Source organism: Mchenga conophoros, linkage group LG14, assembly GCF_057382185.1.
Source record: "Mchenga conophoros isolate Kocher_MC1m ecotype Shallow Benthic linkage group LG14, M_conophoros_male_GT1.1, whole genome shotgun sequence".
Lineage (NCBI taxonomy): Eukaryota > Metazoa > Chordata > Actinopteri > Cichliformes > Cichlidae > Mchenga > Mchenga conophoros.
In genome coordinates this window covers 41,393,569-41,419,798 of record NC_140539.1, presented here as the reverse complement: position 1 = coordinate 41,419,798, position 26,230 = coordinate 41,393,569, and the positions used below count along the sequence as shown (strand labels likewise).

The 26,230-nt window shown below is 38.7% G+C and overlaps 5 protein-coding genes and 1 pseudogene across 7 annotated transcripts in view; 1 reads left to right on the top strand and 5 right to left on the bottom strand.

Annotated features, from left to right (window-relative positions):
* Positions 1-7,149, bottom strand: part of LOC146560511 (lysosomal Pro-X carboxypeptidase-like) — a 44,133-nt gene extending 36,984 nt beyond the window's left edge. The window contains exons 1-6 of the mRNA XM_085244418.1: positions 6,805-7,149; positions 3,707-3,847; positions 3,524-3,625; positions 3,081-3,262; positions 2,505-2,662; positions 59-231 (exon numbers count right to left, since the gene is read on the bottom strand). Coding sequence (XP_085100544.1) covers positions 59-231; positions 2,505-2,662; positions 3,081-3,262; positions 3,524-3,625; positions 3,707-3,847; positions 6,805-6,978 — 930 coding nt within the window. The 5' untranslated portion in view covers positions 6,979-7,149. The remainder of the gene's footprint in view (positions 1-58; positions 232-2,504; positions 2,663-3,080; positions 3,263-3,523; positions 3,626-3,706; positions 3,848-6,804) is intronic.
* Positions 7,150-9,719: 2,570 nt separating this feature from the next.
* LOC146560510 (ras-related protein Rab-30) lies at positions 9,720-13,516 on the bottom strand. 2 transcript variants are annotated; one of them, XM_085244622.1, is made up of 5 exons: positions 13,381-13,516; positions 11,254-11,352; positions 11,081-11,164; positions 10,809-10,992; positions 9,720-10,529 (listed from the first exon to the last, which is right to left on the bottom strand). In XM_085244622.1, exons 1-5 carry the CDS (start codon positions 13,420-13,422, stop codon positions 10,279-10,281), a joined length of 660 nt encoding a protein of 219 aa, XP_085100748.1. In that variant the 5' UTR covers positions 13,423-13,516; the 3' UTR covers positions 9,720-10,278. The 2 variants fall into 2 exon arrangements, with proteins under 2 accessions (XP_085100748.1, XP_085100749.1); XM_085244623.1 differs by having other exon boundaries at positions 11,254-11,347; positions 13,381-13,504.
* A 772-nt stretch (positions 13,517-14,288) lies between these two features.
* On the top strand, positions 14,289-16,749 carry LOC146560509 (NADH dehydrogenase [ubiquinone] 1 subunit C2-like). Its single transcript, XM_085244626.1, has 3 exons — positions 14,289-14,539; positions 15,361-15,504; positions 16,562-16,749. The coding sequence occupies exons 1-3, from the start codon at positions 14,401-14,403 to the stop codon at positions 16,609-16,611; spliced, it is 333 nt and encodes a 110-aa protein (XP_085100752.1). The 5' UTR covers positions 14,289-14,400; the 3' UTR covers positions 16,612-16,749.
* Positions 16,746-17,858, bottom strand: LOC146560508 (mid1-interacting protein 1-B-like). The gene has a single exon (XM_085244624.1). The coding sequence runs from the start codon at positions 17,510-17,512 to the stop codon at positions 17,093-17,095; it is 420 nt and encodes a 139-aa protein (XP_085100750.1). The 5' UTR covers positions 17,513-17,858; the 3' UTR covers positions 16,746-17,092.
* A 1,564-nt stretch (positions 17,859-19,422) lies between these two features.
* On the bottom strand, positions 19,423-21,064 carry LOC146560507 (guanylyl cyclase-activating protein 1-like; annotated as a pseudogene). Its single transcript, XR_014888239.1, has 4 exons — positions 20,690-21,064; positions 20,075-20,227; positions 19,755-19,842; positions 19,423-19,520 (listed from the first exon to the last, which is right to left on the bottom strand). The product of XR_014888239.1 is annotated as a guanylyl cyclase-activating protein 1-like (transcript).
* A 2,375-nt stretch (positions 21,065-23,439) lies between these two features.
* On the bottom strand, positions 23,440-26,188 carry LOC146560506 (TPA-induced transmembrane protein-like). The gene is made up of 4 exons (XM_085245248.1): positions 25,799-26,188; positions 25,459-25,619; positions 23,950-24,020; positions 23,440-23,850 (listed from the first exon to the last, which is right to left on the bottom strand). The coding sequence occupies exons 1-4, from the start codon at positions 25,863-25,865 to the stop codon at positions 23,658-23,660; spliced, it is 492 nt and encodes a 163-aa protein (XP_085101374.1). The 5' UTR covers positions 25,866-26,188; the 3' UTR covers positions 23,440-23,657.
* Positions 26,189-26,230: the final 42 nt, after the last annotated feature.

The following is a 26,230-nucleotide window of genomic DNA, read 5'->3' as shown; positions in this document are numbered from 1 at the left end:
AGTGATAACTAGAATACTAATTTGGATCTCAGAGTGTTTTACAGGAGGGTGCTTTTACCTGGATGGGCCAGCGAGGCAGCGGCTGGAGGAAATTAGCTTCATATGGGTAGTCCACCATTGCCAGATTCACCCAGGTCTCTTGAAGCCAACTCTTGAAGGTGAGGACATCATTTTTGTTTTTAAGAGGGGCACACAAACTGAATTCTTCTGACAGCCACTGAAGACCGGACGCTTGAGTAAACAGAGAAAAAAAATCTCAATAACTCTGACTGAGAACCTTCACAGACAATTACGGCATTAGCTCAATAACTCTTCTAATGTGAATGATACTGTTCATTTCACTACTGCATTAACGACACTGGCGTATACTAAAATGAGACAAAATATCTAAGAAAATATCCATCAGTTTACAGTCAAATCTTGGTTTACTTGACAGATTGGAGACTCATGTAGTCAAATATTATTTAAAATAGGCACAAAAAGCCTCATTATCATACCGTACTGTGAAGAAGTATTTGCCCCCTGTGGTGGGGCGTGGTCTGTGGTGCTGCCACGTCCCCTTCCTGATTTCTTAGGTCTTCGTGTATTTGTTACAATAAATGTTTCAGATCGTCAAACAAATACTAGACAAAGATAACCTTAGTAAATAATACATTTAATTTTTAAGTGATGATTTAAATTCTTAAGGGAATAAAAAGCTATGAACAGCTATGAAGCTATAAACCTACCAGGCCTTATGTAAAATCACAAAATAACTGTCATTAATTACATTTTCTGGCACGCTGTTCAATTTCACTAGCCTCACCAAGTCCTGCCAGATGAACTATGAATTTCGCTTTCTACCAGAAAATCCTAAAGGAGAATGTGCAGCCATTGGTTCACGTCCTGAAGCTCAAGCACACTCAGGTTATGGAGCAGGACAATAGTCCAAATTACACCAGTGAGTCCACCTCTGAAGGGCCAGTCAAAATCCAATTGAGATGCTTTGGCGTGACTTTAAAAATCCTCCAGTGTTGCTGAATTAAAACAATTCTTCACAGAAGAGTGGACCAAAATTCCTCCTGTAAGTTATCACAAAAGTGTGATTGTAGTCCTTGCTGCCAATGGTGACACAACCAGTTATTAGATTTAGGGGGCAAATATTAAACCTAACTTAGAGAGAGCGAAATCAGGAAGGGGGTACATACTTTTTCACAGCACTGCATTCATAGCTGTGAGGTAAACGTAACCACTTAAAAAATCATTTTCGGTGGAACTCAAAGTGTTTTCAGTCAGTGAGACATTTGCTTGGGGACTGATATAAGAAAAAAAAGAAGAAAAAAAAACGGCAGCCAAAATTCACACAATAGACCAACCATCATCCATCTGTCTGCTGTTTCTGAATCACTGAACAAAAAAACATTTATTCAGAATATTTCCTCCAAAATCCATTTCAGATGAAAATGACAAATAACAGGCTATCTGAACACTTTCATGCTTCCACTACATAATTGATTTAGCCTTGAGCTAGAAATACTAACAACAAAATCTAACAACAGTGAACCATACCAAGCATGCAGGAAGTTAGAAGCCCCTTCCACAAAAGAATAGTAAATGAGAACCAGTGCCTGTTTATTAACCTTCATGTTTTCTCCTTTGGAAAGTCTCGTCAATAAACTATCTGACCACTAAAATCCATTCATCAAAAAATGTAACATACCAATTTAATATATTCCATTCGCTTCCGCTTGTCCTTTTCAGGGTCGCGGGGGGCGCTGGAGCCTATCCCAGCTGTCATAGGGCGAGAGGCGGGGTACACCCTGGACAGGTCGCCAGTCTGTCGCAGGGCCAACACACAGGGACAGACAACCATTCGCACTCACATTCATTCGCACATTCACACCTAGTGACAATTTGGATTACCCAATTAACCTATCCCCACAAGCTGCATGTCTTTGGACGGTGGGAGGAAGCCGGAGTACCCGGAGAGAACCCACGCAAACACGGGGAGAACATGCAAACTCCACACAGAAAGACCCCGGCCTGATGTTGGAATTGAACTCAGGACCTTCTTGCTGTGCGGCAACAGTGCTAACCACCGTGCCACCGTGCTGCCCCCAATTTAATATATTAAATCATATATGGCTGGATAAGCGCAGGAACAGGGTTTCAGTGTTGACATTGTGGGGTTGCGGTTAACACTGTCGCGTCACAGCAAGAAGGTTTGGTTCAAATCCAGGCTAGGTCTTCTTGTGTGGTGCCTGGGTTGTTTCTAGATATTCCAGCTTTCTCCCCCAGTCCAGAAACATGCATGGGGTTAACTGGTGATTCTAAATTAATTGTAGGTGTGAGTAGGTGTGCAAATAGCCATCTCTCTCTGTGACAGCCCTGCGACAGAGTAGTGACATGTCCAGGGTGTAGCCAAACCTCTGACCCTATGACAGCTGGAAAAGGCTCTAGCACACCCACGACCCTTAACTGGGTTGAAGAAAATGGATGTTTGGATATTTCTGACAGCAACTTACCTGAGGAAGAAACATTATTTACAGCCTTCCACGACTTTCTGATGTTTGCATCGCAGTTAATGCCACTTTTGGCAAAGTCTTGTGTTACTGTTTTGTAAAAGTCTCCACATGGCACCATACCAGGGAACTGCCATATTGGTGCAGAGGATGCCAGCGCTCTGAAATAGAAGAGGAAGCAAAATCTTTTTTTTTTCTTCTTCCAAATGACTCAAACTGCATATTCACACTCATCCTTAATATTCAGTCTTCACTGTATTTGTGAATATGTTTGCTGGGGGAAAATGGCAATTACAAAAAGGTAAAGAAGTCAAAAGAATGATAAGTCAGGCTCTGCTGCCTAATGTCTTACACACAGCAGACTGCACAGATTAATCATGCTAGCTCAAATAAACATCTGGTGTTAGACATTTGGGAGATGAAGGCAAAACCCATTGAACATGCACTCTGTCTAAAGAATTCTCCCTTTACCTTCCTCTGATAGGTTGAAACAACGCCACAGTTAACATTCATATGATGTATTGGGTACTGAATCAAATTTTTATTTAATGTTTCCTAATAACAGAAATAACATCTTACCCAACAACTACATGGGGGTATTTCATCCTGAACCAGGCAGAGAGCATTCCTCCATAGGATCCTCCAACAGCGATGACGGGGCTGTGCTGAGCACCAGGTAGAGTACCCTTAAGGTTCTGAATTAGTACTGCAAAATCTGCTAGGGCTTGCTCTGAGGTCAGGTAGTTGAGATGTTTGCTGTCCTGCAAATGCAAACAAATAACAACTGAAGTAATGTTCAAAATGAAGTGCCAGCACTGGATATGAGAATTTGTTTCAGCTCATACCCCAGTTTTTAGAAAAAAATGTGTTTGTGACTGCAGAATTATCTACTTCAATTCTTGTTAATGCTGTATTGAAATTATTGGCTTAGAGCCCTGAAAGGAGAAAAATTATGCAACCTTACATATTTAATCAGATTTTAATTAGACTTAGTGCGCGCGTGACTCTGCAGATTCGCTTACACTGTAAGAGTCTTGTCCAAATGGCAGGGACTCTCCATAGTAACGATGTTCTGCAAAAACCAGCATGGCACCTAACTCCTCCGCAATTTCCCACATGAAGCCCTAAAGAGAAAACAACAGGTGCTGAATTAGACTGAGGATTATGCGCAACGCAAATACACTAGAGAACACCTGGGTATTTACAGTGTTGTTGCAGAACCAGGTTATGTCGCCTTCATTTCCAGTATAGAACAAAATAGGTCCTCCAGGCTGCTGCCAGTATTTGTCAGACAGAAGGTATCTCTGTTTGAAGGTGCCATCCTCAAGGAATCCAAAATGGTCAATCTGTGACAATTTTAAAAAGAAAGCAAATAAAATAATCACAATCACAAATAAGATAATCACAAGCATCTGTACTTGGCAACTGTGCGAGAAGCATCTTGAAAAGAGCACCATGAGGTATAGACGGAAACTAGGAAAATATGAAAATAGTGATTAGCATTCAAAGTGGTTTTAAATTGGTAATTTGATCCACAAACTGGCAAAAGAAAACCTTTGGGGGATTGGTCACACTTGTCATCAGACTAAAATGATGGGGATGCAGTCCAGTGAGCAGAGCCTGCTTTGGGGTAGGTGTAATCACTGGATACCTGGCTGTGTGCCAGCTATGATGTTTGGAAATGACAGCTCTGAGGTTGGATTCTGGGGTAATTAGCCCCAATTTGTATTTAAAAATGCTGGAGCCACTTTAAGCGATGCTGCATTAGTTCCACTTAAGATGAGCTCTGAAATATCCTTTCATAAAACCTCAGGGATTCTGGGATATCTTCTCCTTTCAACCATATTTCCTGTATTCTTTATTAAACAAAGGCAGAAAGAAACCAACAACTTCACAGAGAAGACGGCCCCATGAGGCTACTGAGTCGTCCAACCCTTTAAACAGCCCCCCATTCTTACATACAAAATGTTTCGGTTTTGTTTTTCCCCTCGTTCTCGCTCTGTTCCCTCCTCGTTGGATACAAAGGAGGCAGCAATTTTATGAGCCAATGACAGCAAAAAGATTCTGGGGCCACAATGTGTTCATTCAACCCACGACTCCTTCACACTTGGCAGTGCTTTAAGTGTGAGGGGATCATGAGACAGTTAGTTTAAAGGAAAGGTTCAGCAGCTTGGCAGGAAGGTAGTAGTCAGTAGTATTGTGCAACTGAAGTGTAATGTTAGACTTTTTTGGTAAAAGCATTTGAGTTACCTTGTGAGTTTTCATTTATTCCTGCTTTTCTTTTATAAAAGTTACATGTCAATCTCATGTAATGCAGAAAAACCCCCATAAAGAACTGCTCTCTAAATGGCAAAACTAAAGTGGCTGTATATATTAAGACCAAAAGAACCCCTGGTGAGTACTGTATCAATTGCACCCACTCAGTATGCACATCACAAAGCCTATGAGACTGGTTTCATAAGAGAACCCCACCCTGGTAAGTAGTGCCACCATGTGGTGCGACCAAGCAGCAACTTGTTTTTTTGAATTAAAATTCAAACCATGTGCCGCACATCTATGAGATCGCTATGTTAACAACTTGACAAGACAGGAGGCTGCATCTGTTGTCCGGCAAATGGAGACATGAGGGAAACAACTTAAGAACAAGCTCCGCTAAGGTTCATCAAAAGGATGCTAAATGACATTTCCATTCATTGTCTAACGGCAGACTGCAGTCCAGAGGATTTCCTGATGATGAATGCTGGTGCTCTCTTCACATCAAGTTTCAAAGAAAAGGGAATAAAAATCAGCATGGCTTGTTTCTTGTTTCTTGATGTTTCTTTTGTGCTAAAAGAGACTAGCTGCTAGTACTAAAAAGTGGTTTACAGTAAACGGATTTCATTTCTCCTATTTGTCCAGAAGAAGCATACAATCTCTTGTTGCTTGGCTAAATAACCCACATCAGACGGGACAGTGGGTGTCAGAAAGGAGGAAATGGCCCTTATCTTCTTGTCAGCTCGGCTGATTACACAGGATGCTGTGGGTGGGACCAGGTGTGGAGCATTGTCCTCTAACCCAAACACTCTTTAGCACAGACACATTATTTACAGTGTGTACCTACTACTTATTAATACATCTACAAATTTTCTTCTTAGTCTACATGTAGATCATGTTCTTGGCTAACTGGTTGGTTCATTGTTTTATTAAATATTAAAAATACCCACACTAATGTTCACTGTAACAATTCCCTAAAGAATAAAGTGACATCACTACTTTCCTATGTTTTTAGCAATTCATAAAAAGAGGATTTAATTTACTATATTATAAAGCAAACAGTCACATCTGAGAGCCTAGCCATGGCCATTTTTTCTTACGTATTTAAAAATTGCCACAACACTCAAAACTTTTATCAGTATTGTAACTTTCTTATATGGGTTTTGGAATGGGTTTAACTAACTGTCATGCTATTGTAAATATAACCTCATTAAATAGGGGTAAGCACATATGAAACAATTATAATTTGTATTACGTTTGTGTAGCATCTAATAATCAGTGTATCAAAGTATTTGTTTTATGGTCAATAGCGAACAAGTCATAATGATTCTGACTAATCAGAGCACCAAATTGTCCAATACTATTCAGAGGTTTAGCTTCCATAGCCTGACTACAAGGGCAGGAGAATGAGACAAGCAACCTGATGGTTGTTGTGTAGCACTGCATACCTGCTAAATGTAACCTTAATCTCTATAAAGTAAATAGTGGGAACATGTAAAAGCTGAGTGAAGATCTTTCAACCCCCCCTGAGGTAAAATGTTTCACATTCACTGAGCCCTAGAGACCTCTTTAGGCAGGGAGCCAGGAAGGATAGTTACAGATCTGCTGGCAGGAACAGAGCCAATTGTGATTTGGTTTTCCCTTCACTACAGGAAGCCAGATGAAAACACCTATTGTCTGCAAACACAACACATGGACCTTATAGAATTAAGTGCAGTGGGAATTTTAGAAAGAGCAAGTGGTACGATTATTTGCACACTAAACAATCAAGTAACATACTGTAGTGGCATAAAAAGGTGGTCAATGAGAGTAAGCATCATTTGATGAGGTTGTTTGTTTGTTTGTTTGTTTTTAGAAAACTTTGCTTTATCTACAAAGCAGTGGGATCATTTCTCTTTTGCACCATTAAATCCACTCCCAATAAGGCACAATTTGTGTATTTCATGGGGAAGTGAAAGATAAAGAAGTGAAAGAGGAACACAACAGTGTAAAATTGGACAAATAGGTATAAAATAAGACAAAAGGTACATTTTGATCAATTTAAACTCACCTTCTGATCAAAGTAAAATGTTTTATAGCTGACTGGAGGCTCAGTGGAGTAAGGCAGCCCACCCAGCCTGGTAAAAAGTTGCGTTTTGAGAGCGGTCACGTGTAAACAGACAAAACACAACGTTAGGATGCAGGTAGCTGCGGCTCTGTCCAAAACCTTCTCTCCAGTCCTCATTGCTGTAACTGTCACACTCAGCGCACAACAAACTGGTCTTCAGCGCATGATTAACGGGGTTCCATGAGCTGTGTGTCTGTGCCTGCAGTGGGATAATTGAGGAAGACTTGTCCCGATAAAGAAAGGAAGTGAGACTACCCTGTCAGCAGATCCAGAGAGGTGTTGCTGTGCAGCTCGTGTTCTAAATTTAGCATCAGACTTGAGGCTGTCCGGAGATCAAAGTCTAAAAAATGTTTTTAATAAGTTTGATTTAGCTGCAGTCAGCTCGATGTCTTGTGTTTATGGAGCAGACAGCAGATGGTTCCTACTGTAGACAGTTCGCAATGGCTGGTGGGAGTTTGAGTTCTAGTTGGTCACTCAGCGGCTGATGGTTTTAGTATACGTATAGTATAGTTTAGTATAGTTTTCAGTATACGGAATTTACACTAGAAACATTCTAGTAATAATACTACGTATATTTTCTCTCTTAAGAGAGCGTTTCAGATACCTGCCAAACATAATGCGGCTAATTAAGTCAAACATGATGATGATTCCGCACTAGGCACGCTTAAGTACCGTGTGAAATTGCCGGAAATACGTCACAAAATTATACGCTTGACTACCTATAGTTATTCCAATTTCTGAAGAAATATTAATTACTGTAATAGTGGCAAAGTACTCGTTACGTCCTCAAAGTTACGCTACATTGATGGCTACTTCCGGCCGTGCTTCGTCATAATGTCCCGACCTTAAGTTGAACTTCCGGTCGAAAGTTAAAACTAAGAATTTCAGCACTAGTAATGAAAGATACATTTAAATTCTTTAACGTCTTGATGCACGCTCAATCATCCAGGTAAGAAAATCCCTAAAAGTTGATTCTGTGCATCTGGACGTAGAAACATTTCATTATTCAATTAAGTGACTTCTTTAGTCTCAGCTAAATGCAGGCTTCTCCAACCTTATAAACAGTACATTTGCATAATCACTAAAGATAAGATAAGATAAGACTTTATTGATCCCACAATGGGAAACTTTTGCGTCACCTCAGCTCAGGTACAGATATATGAAGAAAATACAAAAATACAAATAAGTACAATCAATGAAAAAAAAAAAGTAAGATAATACACTATATATAATGGTAGCATACACAGTATGTGATTATGGATATAGTTGGAAATATGGAAGACATAAACTATATAGCTTGGAAGGTCATGGAAGGTCCATTATGCATGAAGTGGTGACCGTGGATGTTCACAGTGTCCAGTGACTTATGACATCGTGATTGAGGAGTTATAGAGTCTAACTGCTGTTGGGATGAATGATCTGCGAAAGCGCTCCTTCCTGCAGCGAGGGTGTTTAAAACTAGCACCACTGAAAACCAATGGGCTCAGGTCAGTTTAATATGCGAATTGTTATGACCATTGATCAAAGACAATAAGGTTGGAGAAAACTATATTAACCTGAGATAGAGAAGTTACTTGAATGAGTAACAAAACATTCTCCTACTGAAAACGATATGTCCAGATGAACAGAATCAACTTTGTCAATTCTTTTCGTTGGGGTGTATTACTCTTAAGTAGTGAAATGATCGGAAACACGTCACAAAGCATGGGCTTGACTAATCAAAATGTCTCACGCTCTAACGAAAATTTAAATACATATATTCACAGTGAAGACTGTACCACACGTACTGGAAAGTAATTGCCTACTAGACAGAAATGTTGCAGTAACTACTACAACCTGTTGTTTTAGCTAGCTGTCGGTTTCTCCCTGCACTGGTCCACCAACCTTCCGGTGAAATTTTCAAAATAAAATGTTCATGAAAAACAACATAAAACACATCTTAAGAGTATTTAGAGGTTTAATGTTATACAGAATATTCCAGGGATCATTTTGTACACATAAAGGAAAAGAAGCACAACATCCCAATGGTGTTTCCTTTGTATTTCCCATAGAGACTTCACAGGAAGATGCAAGGGATTAGTTATAAGCAACTGCTGTTAAAGGCAAAACAAAATGCTCGCTAGTTTTACAAAGGGATTATGGAAAAATACAAAATTATAAAAGCAAAGTGCTAAATTGTACTACTGTACAATAAAAGACAACATGTTATAATAAAAATAAGTGTGCAGTATATGGCATTGTGCAATACAGTACTTTACAGTTATGGCAAATATAGGAAAGATAAATTTAAACACTACAAAAAAAATGGTTAACCATGCTGAACAATTGAGAAAATTTTACAATAAAAGCATATGAAATACAACACGTAATACAAAACTACATTAACATAACCCTCCAAATAATTTCATGGCTAGGCAGCAACAACAGAGGCAGAAATATTTACGCCTATGGGTAAGAAAAACATGACCAAAAAAAAAAAAAAAAATCTAATTTAAATAAACGGCTGACAAAGTCTGCTGATGATGGCCTTTCCAATTGCGTCATACTAAATAAACGGACTAATCACAAGCACTGCAAGTATACTAAAATAATAATAATAATAATAATAATAATAATAATAATGGCGTCACAGAATACTGTAGCATTTATACGTGTTTTTCAGTTTATTTTATTTGACAAACACATTTTAGCAGCAGGTAAAATCATATATTGGGAACTAATATTTCACAGTATGTAACAACAGGTGCAAACAATGATTCAGAAGTAAAATTATAAAAGTTACACAAATTGTACACAAATCTCAGCGCAGAAGAAACTGCAGTGGACAATAAACGATTGTGCAACAGATTTTAGGGTCATTTTTGCAACGTTTTTGTTTACAATTTAATCAAACCTGTTAATCGATGAGATGTACTGTATGTAAACACATTGTTACCATTAATCTATCACCTCCAATGATTCATTATTCTTTTGTAAACTATGTGGGATCTGTAACAAAATACCTGGCAAAGCTTTTCACTCATTTGAATACTGCTGGTGAAAACTGATTTGATGAAAATGGATTCTAAAATCCCAAAAGGAAAAAAAAACAAAACAACAATCCTGCCATTTCACCGTGAGGATCATAAAACTGAACTTTACTCAGATTCTCGGCTGTATCAGGGAAACACTTTACATCCTGTTGCACTGAGGAAAAACGTTCTCCATAATGGCAGCATCTTAAAATGCTCGGTCCTGGAAGGCCAAACTAAGGTAATAAATTCCATTGTACAGCTTAAAAAAGGCATGGGACTAGAAATGACCAGACTAAGATGTGGCTTTATGCCATCTTAGTGGGACGGAGGCATTGGGGATCAGTCATCTAACCTCTACAGTCAATGGCTACTCTGTTAAAACGGCCCCATGGCTGAGCTTTCTCTAATTGATGTTGCAGCAGCTCAAGTAACTGATGGTTTTACCCTCTCCAGGCATCGGGGCAGTGTCACTGTTATCCAGCTTGTTCTGCTTCGCCTCTCGAATGAGCTCGCAGGCCAGGTCGAGAAAAAGTTTCTCAACGTTGTCAGACTCTTTGGCTGACGTCTCCAGGTACAGCATGCTCTGAGCCTCGGCAAAGTCTTCAGCCCTCTGCCTGAGGACCTCTCTCTTCTCTGCCAGATCTATTTTATTACCTAAAATAAACATACAATGTCCATTTGTCAACAACAGGGGAAACAAAACTAAACAAAAACAAACCACAAGTCTGGCTTGTTGCAGTCTGACTAAACAGTAGTGGGTGTTTAATGAGACAGATGAGAATGGGGAGGGATATGTGCATGCGAGCATGTGTGGGATGCATTTGAGAAGACTGCGTTCTCAAAATGACAAGAATAAAAATAAATAAATCTTACCAAACAATGCTGATGACAAAGATAAGCATGAGTTATTCAAGTACAAAACAAAGTTCTTACCGACTAATATAGTCACCACTTGGTTGTTGGCATACTGCTCGATCTCCCTCAGCCACTCTGGAAGGCACCTGAAGGAGTCCTCACAGGTAATGTCATACGTAAGAATGAGGGCGTTGGCACTACGGTAATAACTCTGAGTAATGGAGCGAAATCTCTCCTGTCCAGCTGTGTCCCATATTTGTAGCTGGAAAACATAATATTGTCAAGAATATAGGCAACTGTCCAAACTGCTACAAAACATAAATGCAAACAAAAATGTAACATTGGCGCACCTTGACCTTCTCCCCTTTGATTTCCACAGTCTTAATCATGAAATCTACTCCAATAGTAGCCCCTTGTCCAGGTGGGAAAAGGCCCTACAATTACAAGCAAAACTTATAATTTAACACTTCTGTACTGTGTAATTCAATAGCTACAGACTCAGACACACAGACAGCATACGAACCTGAGTAAAGCGCCGGACGAGACATGTCTTCCCAACTCCAGCATTTCCTATCAGAACTATTTTGAACAGGTAGTCATAATCTTCCATGCTCATACTAAACTAGAAAATAAAGACAAGGAGAAAAGACAGAGGTGAAGCGCTAACGCTATAACTGTAAAATTGCTAACATTTTTCCCCATGTGCTCCAAGCCACAGACATAAAGTCATGAGACACACACACCAAAGATGCTGATGACACTAAAAACTGTTGTGTAACCATCAGGGCTCAGACAACAAGTAAAATTTGAGCTGAATAAGCTTGGGTGAGTAAGCTGTGCCCTTCAGTGTGTGATCTGAATTCATATTGTGCTCATTAGCGGAATTATACCCGACACTAATTGCACTGAAAAAAATGTATCACAGAGAGACATTTCCTTTTCACTAACTATAATCCTATTTCCACAGAAAACAACTGGGCCTACCTATCAAATGACACAACTAAGAAGCTTTATAGCTTTTCTGTAAATACACAAATTTTAAACAGGGCAGTGGCAGGATCATCTCTCTCTTTAACAAGATTCTGCAAGCAGCTGAGAACTTAGGAGCATACCTGCTGCAGCTTTTTAAAGCAAAATATTTTCCTATTGAGCTATATTTTCGATTTCAGCTGCTCAAGAGTTAGATGCTTTTCATTTCATTAATGTTGTACATATTTTTAGATGTCGTGCACAGGCCACATGCAGGCCAGTTAAGCACCCAGACTCTTTTATAAAGCTATGGTGTTATACGTGTAGAATGTGGCTTGTTATTTTCTTGCTGAAGTAAGAAACATATTCCCTGACCAAAGAAAAAAAAAGTGTTATGGCAGATACTGGACCAAAGCCTCTAAGTATTATTGAGAATCCCGAGATTCTGGCTGATCCACGTCCAGTTTAGGCCAAAAGTCACGGGACTTATGACTTCAAAAGATAATTTAAAATTTGATTTGCCTGACCAAAGAACAGCTTTCCACTTTGCCTCAGTAAATGAAAGTTTTCCTGAGCCCATGCATGGAACCATATCACCATCATTCAATGCTAACCTTGCCCCTCCAGATTATCTGAATCTTACTTTTCCACTATGCTGCAGATGATAGCATTTTAAAGTTATCTGCAACTTTAATTGTTTTTAAGAATTTGCCACTTGAAAGCTTCTGTTAGATGTTTCCTTATACCAGCTGGCCATGGTACTTATTCACTAAAATAGCTGTGAAATGTTACACTGGAAAGCGTAAAATGTGTCTTTCTCAATTAAATATAAGCTTAGTTTGTCCAGTCTCATTTCAATGGAATAGTTTAGATCACTGTAGGAAAACTGGCATTTTTGGTAAGCATATGACACATGTGTTTCAGACAGTGCACTTAAGAAAATAGCAAACATTTATGTTTCACTCCTCCACAAGATCTCATTTTAGATATTTGATATCTTTTATTTTCTTTTTAGCTCCCGTTTTTTGGGGCCGTGCATCACTTGCATGGAGACATGGAGATTCAAACAATACAACCTGCACAAAGCACAAAACGCAAAGATGCAAGAGTTACTTTGGTCGATGCCCACAAAACAGGGCGTGATCTGAAATGTATGTAAACAATGATAATATAGCACAAGTTTAAATTCTGCAATGCGTTTCTATGTGTGCCCCTACGCTAGAATGGAGAACCGGGCCTTTACGTGCGGAGGAACCGAACATATCGCTGTAAAAACAACATTTTAAGGAAACAAACTGTTGCTTGCAGGAAGATGTGAATCTCTGGTTGACAATGCTGGTACAGAGAAGAAGATTTTGAAGGAATAATTTAACCCTTTCTTGTAGTGATTTGAAACACTTCTTTCCGTGTCGCAATCACATCTTCACCAACATCTTATGCCCTGAAAGGTAAGGAAAAAAAACTGCAGCATCTCGCACATTTCGTAATCTGAAGTAGCTTTATACTTCTGGCTAATTATCCTTCATTTTTAATCTGAGTTGAAAGCCATTCGGTCGAAGCTAGCAACGGTAGCAACTAGCGGCTACAGCGTGTGATTCTGGCCATTTTATCTGCAGATGCAGCAAGGAAAAAAAATCAAAGTCTGCCCTCCGCACCGAGTCAAGAGATAATTCATACTTACCAAAAACACGGGGATATCCCCGGACTTAGAACTACTTGGCATGCATAGGTCACCTCTTCAAATGGGCAAAGCCGCTGCTGGGCAGGGCTGTGTATCCTCAGGAGCTCAGCAGCAGCAGCCCGTCTGATAGAGAGACGATGAGGGAGGGGGGGGCTGCCCTCAATGATGTCATCAGTTCACATGCAAAGTAACGCGTTACATGTACTCACTGCATTCAGAAAAGTACTTGATGGAGTGTGTCTTTTCCCAGTGAAGCTTCAAACATTCAAACGGATGCAGACATCCGTGGGCTGGAAAGGAAAGCATTTTTCTATTTTTCCACTGGTTGTTCTGGGTGGATGCAGCAGAATTCATGGGAAAGAAACTCGGAGGGAATTTTAGATATTAATATTTTTGATCTCTCTCTCTCATGCTGCAATTTTGTTCCATTCTACAGAGCTTCTAGTATTTATACTACGTGGACACTGCAGTTTTATAGATTATAATTCTAACAGGGAAACTCACACAGAGCAATGATAAACAAAAGAGTGAAAGTACAAAGCTACAGAGTTTTGCAGTTTCTACAACATTAGTATATTAAAAGCACGTGTCCTCCTCGGTTATTACCTTAAGCTGAATACGGACTATGTTGTTTTTTTATTATTGTTTAATTTTTTCTCTTTTGTTTTTCTGATTCCATTAATCTATTTTCCCATTAAGATGTATTTTATGATATTTCTATATATGATGCTAACGTACACATTAATGTAGTAAATATTTTGAAGCGGACTGAACTGTAATATTAACTATGTGGCACATTTTATTTACAAAGACTTTGGCCTACTGTGACTCATGGGCTTTTGTTGCTAGGAAACAAATAATGCGGAACTCAAGCGCTAGTCGTTGGTTGCGCCCGGACCAGTAGTTCGGTTGCACGCCGTGCCCTTGACTTCCTACGAGAGGTGATAGCCGATGAATAGTAGTAGTAGGTATCTCGGAAATTATTAAATAAGGTCTGAACTAAGGGGCACATTTCTCGCCATGGGCTTTATTCCAGAAGAGGGGAAGTCTCTGCCTCCTCCGGGGCTCGTGAACAGGAATTCACTGTGGCTGGCGGGTGTAGGCTGGGTCTCCGCCGTGCTGCACAACGCAATCAACCACAAGCCGCCAGTGAAATCAGGTTAGCATTTTACCTGTCTTTCAGACTGGTGCACGAACGGACGCTTTCCTTTCAAGCATATGAAACACTTAATTTTAAAAAAGAAATCCGAGTATTTAGTAAATAAATGTTCTCTCAGATTAGTAACTGGTTGTGAGCTGTCCACAGTGGTCGCAGCGTATTTACGTTTCCTTTAGCATTAAAATAGCGATAAATATCAAAAACAGTTAAGAAATTTGGACACCATAAAAACAAGATCTTTCATTATCCAGCACATGACACAGAGGATGATTAAAATAAAGTTTTAAATTGAACAAAAATACATGCATAATTTCCTTGGGGATTAATAAAGTATTCTGATTCTGAAATCTAACTAAACAAAATAAACAAAACTGAAAACTAAATGTTCGTTTGTTAATTTTTTTTTTAAAGAAGTCTAGCGTTAAATTTTGTCGTTATTGTTTCTCCCTATCTGAAAAAGAAAGTAGTATTAACATTGGTTGTGCCACATTGGGTTTTGTTTTGTGTTTCCTGTCGTCTTTGTTTTGGTAATATCTAGCTATGAAGTGTTGATATAAAATGCGCTGTCAAAAAGCTAGGTGCAGTAAGCTAAAGTGTAAGCCTCCACCTATTAATTCAATTTGCTTTTGTTTGCATTTTTTGCAATCCTATTTTTTTAAGAGAAAACCTTATAATGTGCAAGCTTTTGGTTTCTCATAACCACAGTAAGATTTTATTATTGTGCTTTGAAGTATCTTGCAAATATATCTACTTTAGTTTGCTGTATGCTAGTTATATCTGATCAATAAATGTTGCATCGTTTTCCATGTTTTCTCTTTAAGGTGTTCATCGACAGTTTCTGCTGGCAACCATTGGCTGGTTCATTGGCTACCATGTTACCAAATATGAAAATTATACTTATGCTAGACTCGATCGAGACATGAATGAGTATATCAAACTCCACCCGGAAAAATTTGTACCAAAGGGTAAGTTCATTTTTATGTCTTTGCTCTAACCGAAGACACAAGAGCCCAACACTACCTATTCTTTATTATATGAAACCCTTTTTTTTCATTGAAAAAAGAGCTTTTAAACTAACATTCACACACACTTAAGTGGATGCATCAGAAGGCAAGTTTCTCGCCCAAGGATACTTTGACATTCAGAGCCGAAGAATCAGGGATCAAACCACCAACCTCCCGATTAGTAGTACAGCCACAGCCAATGCAGAATTTGTGCTTTGTGAGTGGGCCACCATTCACCGTTCTTCAGCTGATGTAGCTTTCATGATTTTCTTTCAAATTAAATTATACATAATAATCTATTTTCATACATGCCCTTGTTTTCAAAAAACACCAACACAGAACAGGCTCAGCACCACACAGGTGGGAATTATGTTTATGCACACACCACATCGGATTATTTTTTGTTTGTTTGTTGTCTTTGGATGATGTTAAATCCTGTGCAGTGTAGTTGTGAAATAGTTTCTTTAGCGTTTAAGTATGTAATATGTACCCTGTTACAAATTCAAATCCCAGATTGCCTGAAAGCAAGAAAAATAATGCTGTACCTTTTAGAATGTGTATCTACATAATTGAAATGTGTTCAAAATGTTCAAAGCTTGAGAAATCCATAATCTTATTTCTAATATTTCAGTCACCTGTCAGTGGAAAATCAACTTTATATTTGATGGCCACCAAGCTTATCCATACAGTAATGTTACGGGGTGATGCAAATTTATTGCAAATTAAATAAATGTAACAAAAAGTAAAGATTACCTCGCCTGTGAAAATGGCTTCTTTCTGAGTCACATCAGATTTTCAGTAGCATTGATGCTGATAGTTACAGCTCCCATGATCCCACACTACTTTCCGGTGCCATCAAACTAGGCTTGATGTTATTGTTTTGATTGAGAAATGCCACGGGGGAAGAAATTAGACTGTGCAGTGCTGTAGGACATTTACTCCGATTAAATCTTATGAAACGTTGGGTCATGTATGTTTGTAATCAAATTGTTGCTTTTGGTTTCTTTTATCTTACCAGAGCAAAAGACCTTTGCTGAGATTGTTGAGCCTTTCCATCCTGTGCGCTAAGCATCAGTGGCTGAGGAGAGAGGAAACATTCACAGTTGCCGCCTGTGTTGAGCAGCCTTTTTGTGAGAGCATTCTGTCATATATTGTTTGAAATATAGATATGTAAATAAAAAGAATAAACTCAACCCACAAACTCAATTTTGTGACTGACTTTATAAGTGAAAACAAAAAGTTGAATTCTTTACAAACGTAGGAAACTCTGATATTCTTTAACAGGTCATCTTTCTTGTGGTGTTTGTTTATATAAAAGGGATTAGAGCAGGGCGATATGACCAAAAATATTTATCACGAAATTTAAAAAGAGATCATTACAAAAGCAAATTAAGAGACACAATTGATTAATTTTGACAATGTATATTTATTCCTTATTCATTAGGTTTGTCTGGGGTCACTGAATGTAAACATTTCAGACATTTGCAATGGTTGGGTGTCTTAGATGACTCTCTTAAAAACAGATGTCCACATATCTTAGGTTTTGTGACTAATTTGCTATCCCAATAATGTCCATGTATTTCTCAGTGAGAGTCTGCGTCTTCTTGGTGAGGTCACTCATCACAGAAAACAGTCCTCTCACGTGGAAGTGGAAGAGGGCTTCAGGATCTGTGTCCAAGAGAGGCTCCAGGGTCTTGTTTAGTGCTATGTTGTTTTTGGCCTTGTGATCGTCCAGGCGAATTAGGCCACTCTCCACTGTGGTCCGTATGGCTTTGAGCATCAAGTAGTTGCTGAACAGGTCTTTGCAGGTCTCTTCTGCAGCTTCACAGTCCCACACCTCGTCTGAGGGCATGTCTCTCAGCAGGCTTGGCAGAAGAATGGTCTGCTCCATTTCACTGACGGCTGAGCTGTATCGTCTCAGAGCCAGGAACAGGCTGTTTCTCTTGAATTTGGCGTCGGCAGACTGCATGGTTCCCGCTGGATGTGGTCAGTTGTTTGCTTGCTGTCGTGGCAAACAAGTGGAAGCAGTGTGCACTGCAGCGCTGTGAGATGCGAGTTTATATGATGAACCAAGGTGGGTTGAACAGTGCAGTTGTGTAACTGCATCATCCGATACATTTAGAAAGAGGCCGAGAGTTATGTGGAGTCAAACCCTTATCTTTATTTGATTTACACCACCCAGTTCAAAATAGTGGGGGCAGTGTGTACTGAAATGAACCTGCTAATGCTCTGTGTGGTTAATGATTAATGTTGAAAGTATAAAGGAATGTCATGCTTTGATTTCCAAGTACAAAATGAGTTTATGAAGGTACAATAGGCCCAAAATAAAGAACCCTGGATTATTCTGGTATGGTTCTGAAGGCTGTTTTAGAGGCTTTAAACCATTACTTTTCTGTTTCTTTCCCAATAGTTTCTGTGAAACACAAAGACTAATACATCTTAAAAACAAAATCTAGCTTTCTGTTGATTTAAAATGAAGGAATGCAAGAATAAATGGTTCTGTTAGGGCCTGGTTCCCCTTAGAAACTGCATGATTGCTAAATATATTCCACAGATTCTGGGTTTTTCCTGCTCAAGTGGAACTGAAAGCTTTGCAGCCAGTTGGCAGAATTGAGTGTGGTGCCTGAACATGTGTTTTGGTTCTCTCACAAAGATAAATCAATGTTGAAAGCATACTATAACTTTAGGTTATCAGGTGGGATTAAAAAAAAAAAAAGAATACTCTTTTTAATAAATAATAATCAGGATATTCAAATAATCAGCATTTGGCTTTCTTTTCATTTTATTTTGAAATGTGAGTGATACAACAGCTGGCATTGCTGAATTACACCATCAGTCTCACCACACTAACATGCACTAGTTCTTCATCTTTTTCTCACAAGGTGGCATCCTTGAGCTGGTTCAGTTGTCAAGCAGTAAAAATGAAACAATACCTCTAAATGCTGCATCTTATTAAATAACTGTGCTTGTTTGTTTCCTCAGTTTTTAGCTTTTCTAATCTATATATCTTATTTTTATCTATTTTCCTAATTCTCTATTTGAAGCTGGTTGACGCAACAACAATGTGGTAAACTTTGCATGTTACTCTTAAAGTTACTTCATTGATTAAAGGAAATTATTGCAGGTTTTGCAAAATGGAATCTGTCATGTCTATGCCTGGATCTTTGGTAAAAACCAAAGAATCCTTTGCTAGTGTAGGGGGTTATTAAAAAAATAAACAAATGTACTGATTTTAAGGCAACCTTAATTGGAAGATATTTTAAAACTTCGTATTTTTTGTACATAATCACAAATATTTTAGTGTCCATTAGTGTTTTTAACCAATAATGGACTTTTCTTTCAGATTTTACAAACTCGTCAACACAAAACTACCAACAGTCCCTGCGAGTGTTGTAGACTAGACTGTAAATACCCCAATACTCTGTTTATGCTGTAACTATTCAGAAACTGACCATTTGTTTTAGGAGTCTTTAGAATCATTAGTCAGAAATTAGCTCCTTATAAATTAAATAAAAGTGATTCTTTTAACCTTACTTTGCACACTCTGCTGGGCCCATGATGAGACCCTAAAAGCAGTTTTACTTCTTCTTTTTTTCACCAAGCCTCGCCACAATTGGTAAAGTGTTTTTAAAAAAATTAAAAAGTAAACTGTACAATGACTCTGAGGGCACATACAGGTTAACAGAGTTGAGGAAGTTATCTGCTTCATTCTGTTGCTTCATTCTGCATGTTATCTGGTGATATGCAGAGAGATATTTGTGTGCTCCTGCTCTGTCAGTTTGGGTTTTTGCAGTCTGAGGTGGGACTCTGTGCATCGTCAAGTCCATACAGTCTTTAAAGTCTGGGTGATGTCAGTTCTTCGGCTTGTTGTTTACTGACTCAGTAAACATGAGTTAGATCCATCATCTTAGTGAGCATATCCATGATGTCAGGGTGCTCCCTTGCTCCACTGATGAACTCTTCCAGCGTCAGCTCACCTGAGAGAGAGAGAAGTGGTCTTCCAGCGTCAGCTCACCTGAGAGAGAGAGAAGTGGCACTCTGTGCATTTAAAGCTGTGATTTTATGGAAATAAATCACAAAGCAGAACATTTCACAACTATCAGAATGTTTACTCATGCTTTGTATTCATTTCACTCTGGTCACGGTGACAAAAGCCTTTTATCACTGGTTTCATTCTTGATACCCTTTATACACAATCATGCGTTTGTTACCTTCTCTGTTGACATCAATCTTCTCATATATAAGATGCACAATCTCTTCTGGAGGGATGTTGTAGCTTCTGGTGATGTCTTGAATGGCCTAAAAGAGAGTCATGTAAACAAGGTGATCATTGTATGGCTTTAGTCAGGAGTTAAGAATCAGCCAAATTGAAAACAGAGGTGAATTAGGAAGCCGTTGGATTTAGGTGCTGTGGCTACTTATGTGCGCTTCCAGAGTTAATCTTCAAGGCACCATTCAGAGAATTCTGAGAAGCTCACTACTTTGGATGCAGAAATCTGATTAGGAAGATTTCAGAGAAGGCATACTCTACTTAACTAAATATAGTTTCCAGTTCATCCTTGTCAATTTTTCCATTTCCATCCTGATCAAAGAGCTTGAAGTACCACTTTAGCTTCTGATTTATTTCTCCTTTCAATAATAAACTAATGCCTGCAATATATTCAACAAAGTCTATGTAGCCATCCTGTAAAATAAAAAAGGGAAAGGAGTGTAAATCTCAGATCATTTACTGAAAAAGCAAAACTTGTTTACTTCAAAGAATAATTACCAAATTCTGAATTAAATAATTAAGTTTTTTATCTTTGCAAACAAGGGCTACAAGTGCAGCTAATTTCAAACTAAGCTATATCAGATATTTAGAGACACTAAATTTAATACTTATAACTTTTTATCCTTTAAGTTGGAACAAACTAAATGATTCAGAGCATAAAATGTATTTTCTTTTGAACTCTTGTAGAAAAGAAAATCTGAGATCTTCATAATAATTGATGCATTCTACAGTATTACATACTGATAAAGACACCATTGAACTATTTGCAAAACTGGTCCCCCCTGATCTGCATTACTCTATACTTCAAGTTTCCTGGTATTCTTCATGTGTTTCTTCCACCCAGTTCATATCCTCCAATATTAAATGTTTTCATACCCCATCCATGTCAAAGGTGACGAAGACTGGTCCACATAACTGCTGGCCTCCTCTGTCATACCGTTCATTTCGAGCATTGTCTTCAGCTCAAAGAGCGTGATGAGCCCCGAAGGAGATTCCCTCATGAACTTTGTGTACCAGTGGTGCATGTCCTCCTCCAGGATATCATCCAGGTTGGAGCCGTGGGCACCCATTTTCACTCCAGATGATTGGGACTTTTGTCCAAAAACCCGTAGAGAGCTGCTGATAAAAGTGAATCCACAGAGGAAAGTGTAGCACCTACTCTGAGCTCTGAGTAACAACAACCTCCTTAAGCTTTATGTGTCTTGAGGCAACTAAAAGGAGACATAACCCTTTAATAGGATAAGCAGAGAATCTCGCTAAAACGTCAGGGCAAAGCGTGTGCTCTTTGATTGAACTAGTTTCCATTGGCACAAAGGAACTTCCTGCAGGGGTCACTTTCAGAAAAAGCATAGAGCATAACTTTCGGAGAATGGGTTTGTTTTTGGTTCGTTAAGCCATTTGACGGCCATCTATGAATAATTCAAGTATTAAATAAAGCACCAAATACTAGGGATGAACCCATGTTGTGTCTACATATATCAGAAAATTTAGCAAAAAATTATTTGAAATTGTATCTTTAGGTACTGTGTTACTAAAGCCTATAATAAAAATATATGTTATCTATCTTGTCATCTAAAGATCTGGAAACCTTATCCACGCCTTTATTTCCTCACGTCTTGATTACTGTAACTCTCTCTATTTAGGTGTCTGTCAGTCAAGCCTGTCCCGTCCCAAAGTTTGGTATTATTTATGCCAAATATGTATGCATATGATGTACGTTTTGATTTTGGGATTTTCTCCTACAAGTCGTGAATAATCAAATCTTGTCATTTCTATGGCTTTCTGCCACCCCAGTGTTTGACGCTTATAGGCTAATTGTGCTTGCATTTCTAACAATGGCGAGCAAAAAGGAGCTGCCTTTGCCAAGACTGATATTTTTAATCATCAGTCAGCTAGACTTCTTCAAGCATAAGTTTAATAATGATGCATTTTCCATGTGAATTTAATCTCAGCATGATCTGAGTTTTTAAGAATACAGAAAAATGTTGCACACACATTATACGCGTTCTTCGAGCACTGTTGACCTGTCACTGAACTCTGTGACTGGTCTCTGATCTACCATGAAGTAAAAAACAAAACAAGGCTATCAAAGCTCAGCGTGCCTGTTAGAGTAAATCTGGCTTTGGATGATTACTGATTCTTAAAATAGCATTCAGAAGAAAAAGCTCCTTTACTACAAGCAAGACATGCAGTTGCTACCTGTTAGACATAGACAGCCAGAATGGTGCCCATGAGCTATCACTGCTGCCAGCATATTTAGTAAAATGTTTACTTAGAGAAAAAAATCCCCTCCGCGACTCTAAATACAGCACAGAGCAAAGTTGTCCAGTCTGGATCAATAAATTCCGTCTCAACAAAAATGTGCCAATATCTGCAATATTTGGGAATTTCAAAGAGCAAACAGGGCGGTGTGGTTTTATGTCCAGCTGTTGAAAGGTTTTGGATCCCACAGATGCGCTGCTGTTTAAACTTAACCTTTTGACCACCATGTGACTGTCATGCAGGATGGCTGTTTGTGAACATGTAAAACTGTATTTCCCCGCTAGGAAAAAGAAGAACAAGAAATAAAACTCAGCATTTCTTTCCATATAGTGTTATTAGTAATTCGTGTAATACATAATACTTCCTTTTCTCGGGAAGTCTCTTTTGTCGTTTGAGAAAATTGCTGACGTAAAATTTGTTTTAGTGAAATGTGCAGCTGTGTAAATGATGCAATGTAAGTTCCATGGAAGCAACACCACAGTTGTTAAATCACATATAAGTATTTGCATTATTGCATCAGTTGTAAAAAGGGGTTAGCCTTTTAAAGGAATGACTGTAATATCTTTATTTGGGAAACACATTCTTGGAAATTCAACAAGTTAAAGTGAAGAGAACTGAATGTCTGGTGTGGAGCAACTATCCTTGGAAATACAAACATTTATTACAGCTGTCATCTTAGACATACAGACATAATCACTGACACAGTAGCCAAAAATAAATTAAAAACATACAACATAAACTGTTGCCAAAACCGTTGCAATAACCTGCTCCCTGCTCTGTAGTATTTACAATGTGAATTCCCGTTCTCTGCAAACTGAGCCAGAGAAAGGAATCAAGAGAGAGACAAAATCCCTCAACTGTCCGGTGGAAAATGCTCCCCCTAGTGTTCAACTACCAAAACAAACAGTGAAGGGGAAAACAGGGTCCCAACTATTTGCTTGCCCAATAAAACTGTTCTCGTGCTATAGTACACAAAACAATTTGTGTATAGAGTGCACAGTTTATAAGGGATGCGCAGCCTTTATGTAATAATAAGCAAATGACTCATTTTCCTGTTCATTTCCTATTAAACTGTTGATTGAATTGTGTTTTAGGGCTTTGCAAATGAAGTCGCAAAGCCCAAAAATAACAGCACAGATAAATTCAATACTTCCATTACAAATATACACCAGTTTTCTTATGTACAAATATCACAGTGAGAGTCGAGGAACTTAAAGAACTGACATGTAAATGCAGTAAACTATGAACAGTAAAACACAGTGAAATCTTAAGTACAATATCTCAATGTATTTCTTTCAATAAAAATATGTTTTTTGTGTTTGTTTTCCATTTTTTGTGAGTTTGACTATAGGTTATATTTTTAACCTTAAAAAAATATCCCACACACAAACACACACATGACTACCATTACTTGCGGGGTGGCGCAACAATGGTCATGTAGCCTCCTGTGGTAAAGACGTCTCATATGCAGACTCATGAGAAAACAATGACATCGACGTGACATCACGGATGTTTAGTGGCTCATAAAAACTAAAAAGAAACCAAGAACTGGTTTTCTGGTCTCGCTGTAAACTTCTTGTCCTCAGTTTCCTAAAACCATTTTTAGGGAAGCTGGGTCAATGAACATTGGGTCCGATTCAGATTCCTGGTCATAAAGAAACTGTCTGAACACGTTGTACACCATCTCCCTGCTCAGAGTAAAATTCCTCAGCTGATCCTTCTCCTCTTCAGGCATGTGAAATGTCAGCTTGTAGTCAGCAATGACTGAACCGTTCCTGCGGGGGAGGATTAAACATTTCTGAAGTTTAACGCACAAAATCAGTGGTTTCACCGAAATACACAGTTCATAAATTCTGAGTGTGACGCGTATTTACCTGAAAGCGCGTATCTCTGCGTTGATGAAGTATCGCCCCAGTGCATATGAGGTTTTGAAGAGGTCAGAGAGCTGGGTGGGGCAGAACAAAGCATGCAAGAGAAAGCATTAGCAGGAAATTGTTTTGCCTGGCACTCCCCTACCTACCTTTCTCTCAGCTCAATTTTAATGCTAATTGCTTTTACATTAAAATTTCAGAAGAAGATGAAAGCATAAAGCGCACACACAGGTTTTTGGGGGTTTGTGTAAACCAGGGGTGGGCAACTCCAACTCGAGGGCCGGTGTCCCTGCAGGTTTTAGATGTGTCCTTGAACCAACACAGCTGATTTAAATGGCTAAATTACCTCCTGAACATGTCCTGAAGTTCTCCAGAGGCCTGGTAACGAACTAATCATGTGATTCAGGTGTGTTGACCCAAGGTGAGATCTAAAACCTGCAGGACAATACTGCTCTTTCTTTTTTTGTGTGTGTGTGTGTGCGCCCGTGGGGGGGGGGGATCGTTACTCCACTATTCATAGTGAATGAAACAATAACAATCACTGTGTTTATCTTAAAAACATGCTGTAACCTGAACTGGAATGTTGTCATTCATCTGTTTCGTTTCTTTGGTGCATTGCAGGTGGATTGCACAGAAAACTACTGAGCTGAATACCATGAAACTTTGGCTCATTTTGCTACTATCAGTGTGCAGACATCGGCACATCTTCTATGACATTACCCTCTTTTACAACGTAGCTATTAACTATCCTTGAATTGCCTTATATAACAAGGGCACGTGGACTGCGCCGTGTATACACCAGCTAAGCACCATGGTTGCAAAAGCCAATGCTACACTGTTTGCCAGTAAATCTAATATAGCCACTGTAAAAGATATTTTGTACATTCACTATAAGGACAAACGAATTGGGCCAGATCTCCTAATCTTTGAATTTAGGTGTTTTCAGTCTCATTGCCACAAGTGCAGAAAAATCCAGCACTTGAGAGTCTGCCTTTACAGATATTTGTAAAACAATGAGTTGTTCTAAAAAGCGTAGTGCTGTAATAGGATGCAGTTGCAACAAGCCAGTTTGTGAAATTTATTCCCCTCCCTTAACTCTTAAAGTTTAATTTCCACATTTAACTCTAAGTGGTATTAACGTAGTTAATACCACTTAGAGTGACCATCCATAATTTACTTCTTAAAACAGTTTTTAGGAACCGCAACTCAGCCACAGAGGGGTAGACCACAGATACCGGTGGTAACGTTGCAGAGTAGGGTCACCGACTGCTGAGGCGCCGATGTTCTTCTGACTAAATGCAAAGTTCCAAAACCTTCCTTGACCTTAACATTAAATCAAAAACTGCACTCCAGGATCATCACAGTATGGGTTTCCATAGCCGAGCAGGTGTCATCTGTAGATGGCCCAGTGATTTTGTCCATACAGAGTATGTAGCAAGTTCTAAATACAACCAGCTAACACGAACAGATCAAGTACATCGTTTATAAAATATAAGTTATAAGTGGTCCAACCTTTGTTCCTAGTTCTGTAGCCAGTGTTTGGCTTTTATTGGAGGAATTGGTGGCGAGTTCGTCTGTGAAGACCTGGTTTGGCATCTGGAAGCTCCCACGGAAATTCTGAATGACTGCAAACGATGAAGGGTCAAATATGTCATCCTCATCCTGATGGATCGCTGCCCAAAGAGAAATCAGTGAGTGAAAAATTCGAATAGTTAAAAATGCTGCATTGTAGCTCCCTGCAATATTCATGCTTTCACATAACATAAATTATATTTTTTTAAATTTCATTCATTTCCATCTTAATGAATGCGCCACAACGTAGCACTAACAAGTAAAAAAAACATAACCTTACCTGCACATATAGCCAGTGAAGTAAAAATCACTGCAATGATGACAATGAGGATGAATATTATGACCATCCATAATCTAATTTCCCAGAAGACTTTCTCATTCAGCTCTTTCTTTATCCCACGCTTAGTGCAGTCCTAGAAGATAATATAAATAATGAAATGGAATACACTTTACAAGGCAGCAGGTTTGTCATTAACTTAGATTTCTAGTCAGTTAATATACAGGCACTCAAACCTTTTCCCAACACACACCAATTCAGAATACACATATTCATTTTTTCAGTCATTCACATAAAAAAACAAAAGATCAAAATTCATTTTAATTAAATTAAGATGAAAACATAAAAAACTGGGACAAATACCAAAAAATAATGCCTCTTTATTCCAAACCACAAGAGGTAATACCCAAGAAAAAAAAAAGCCCCTTTCATACC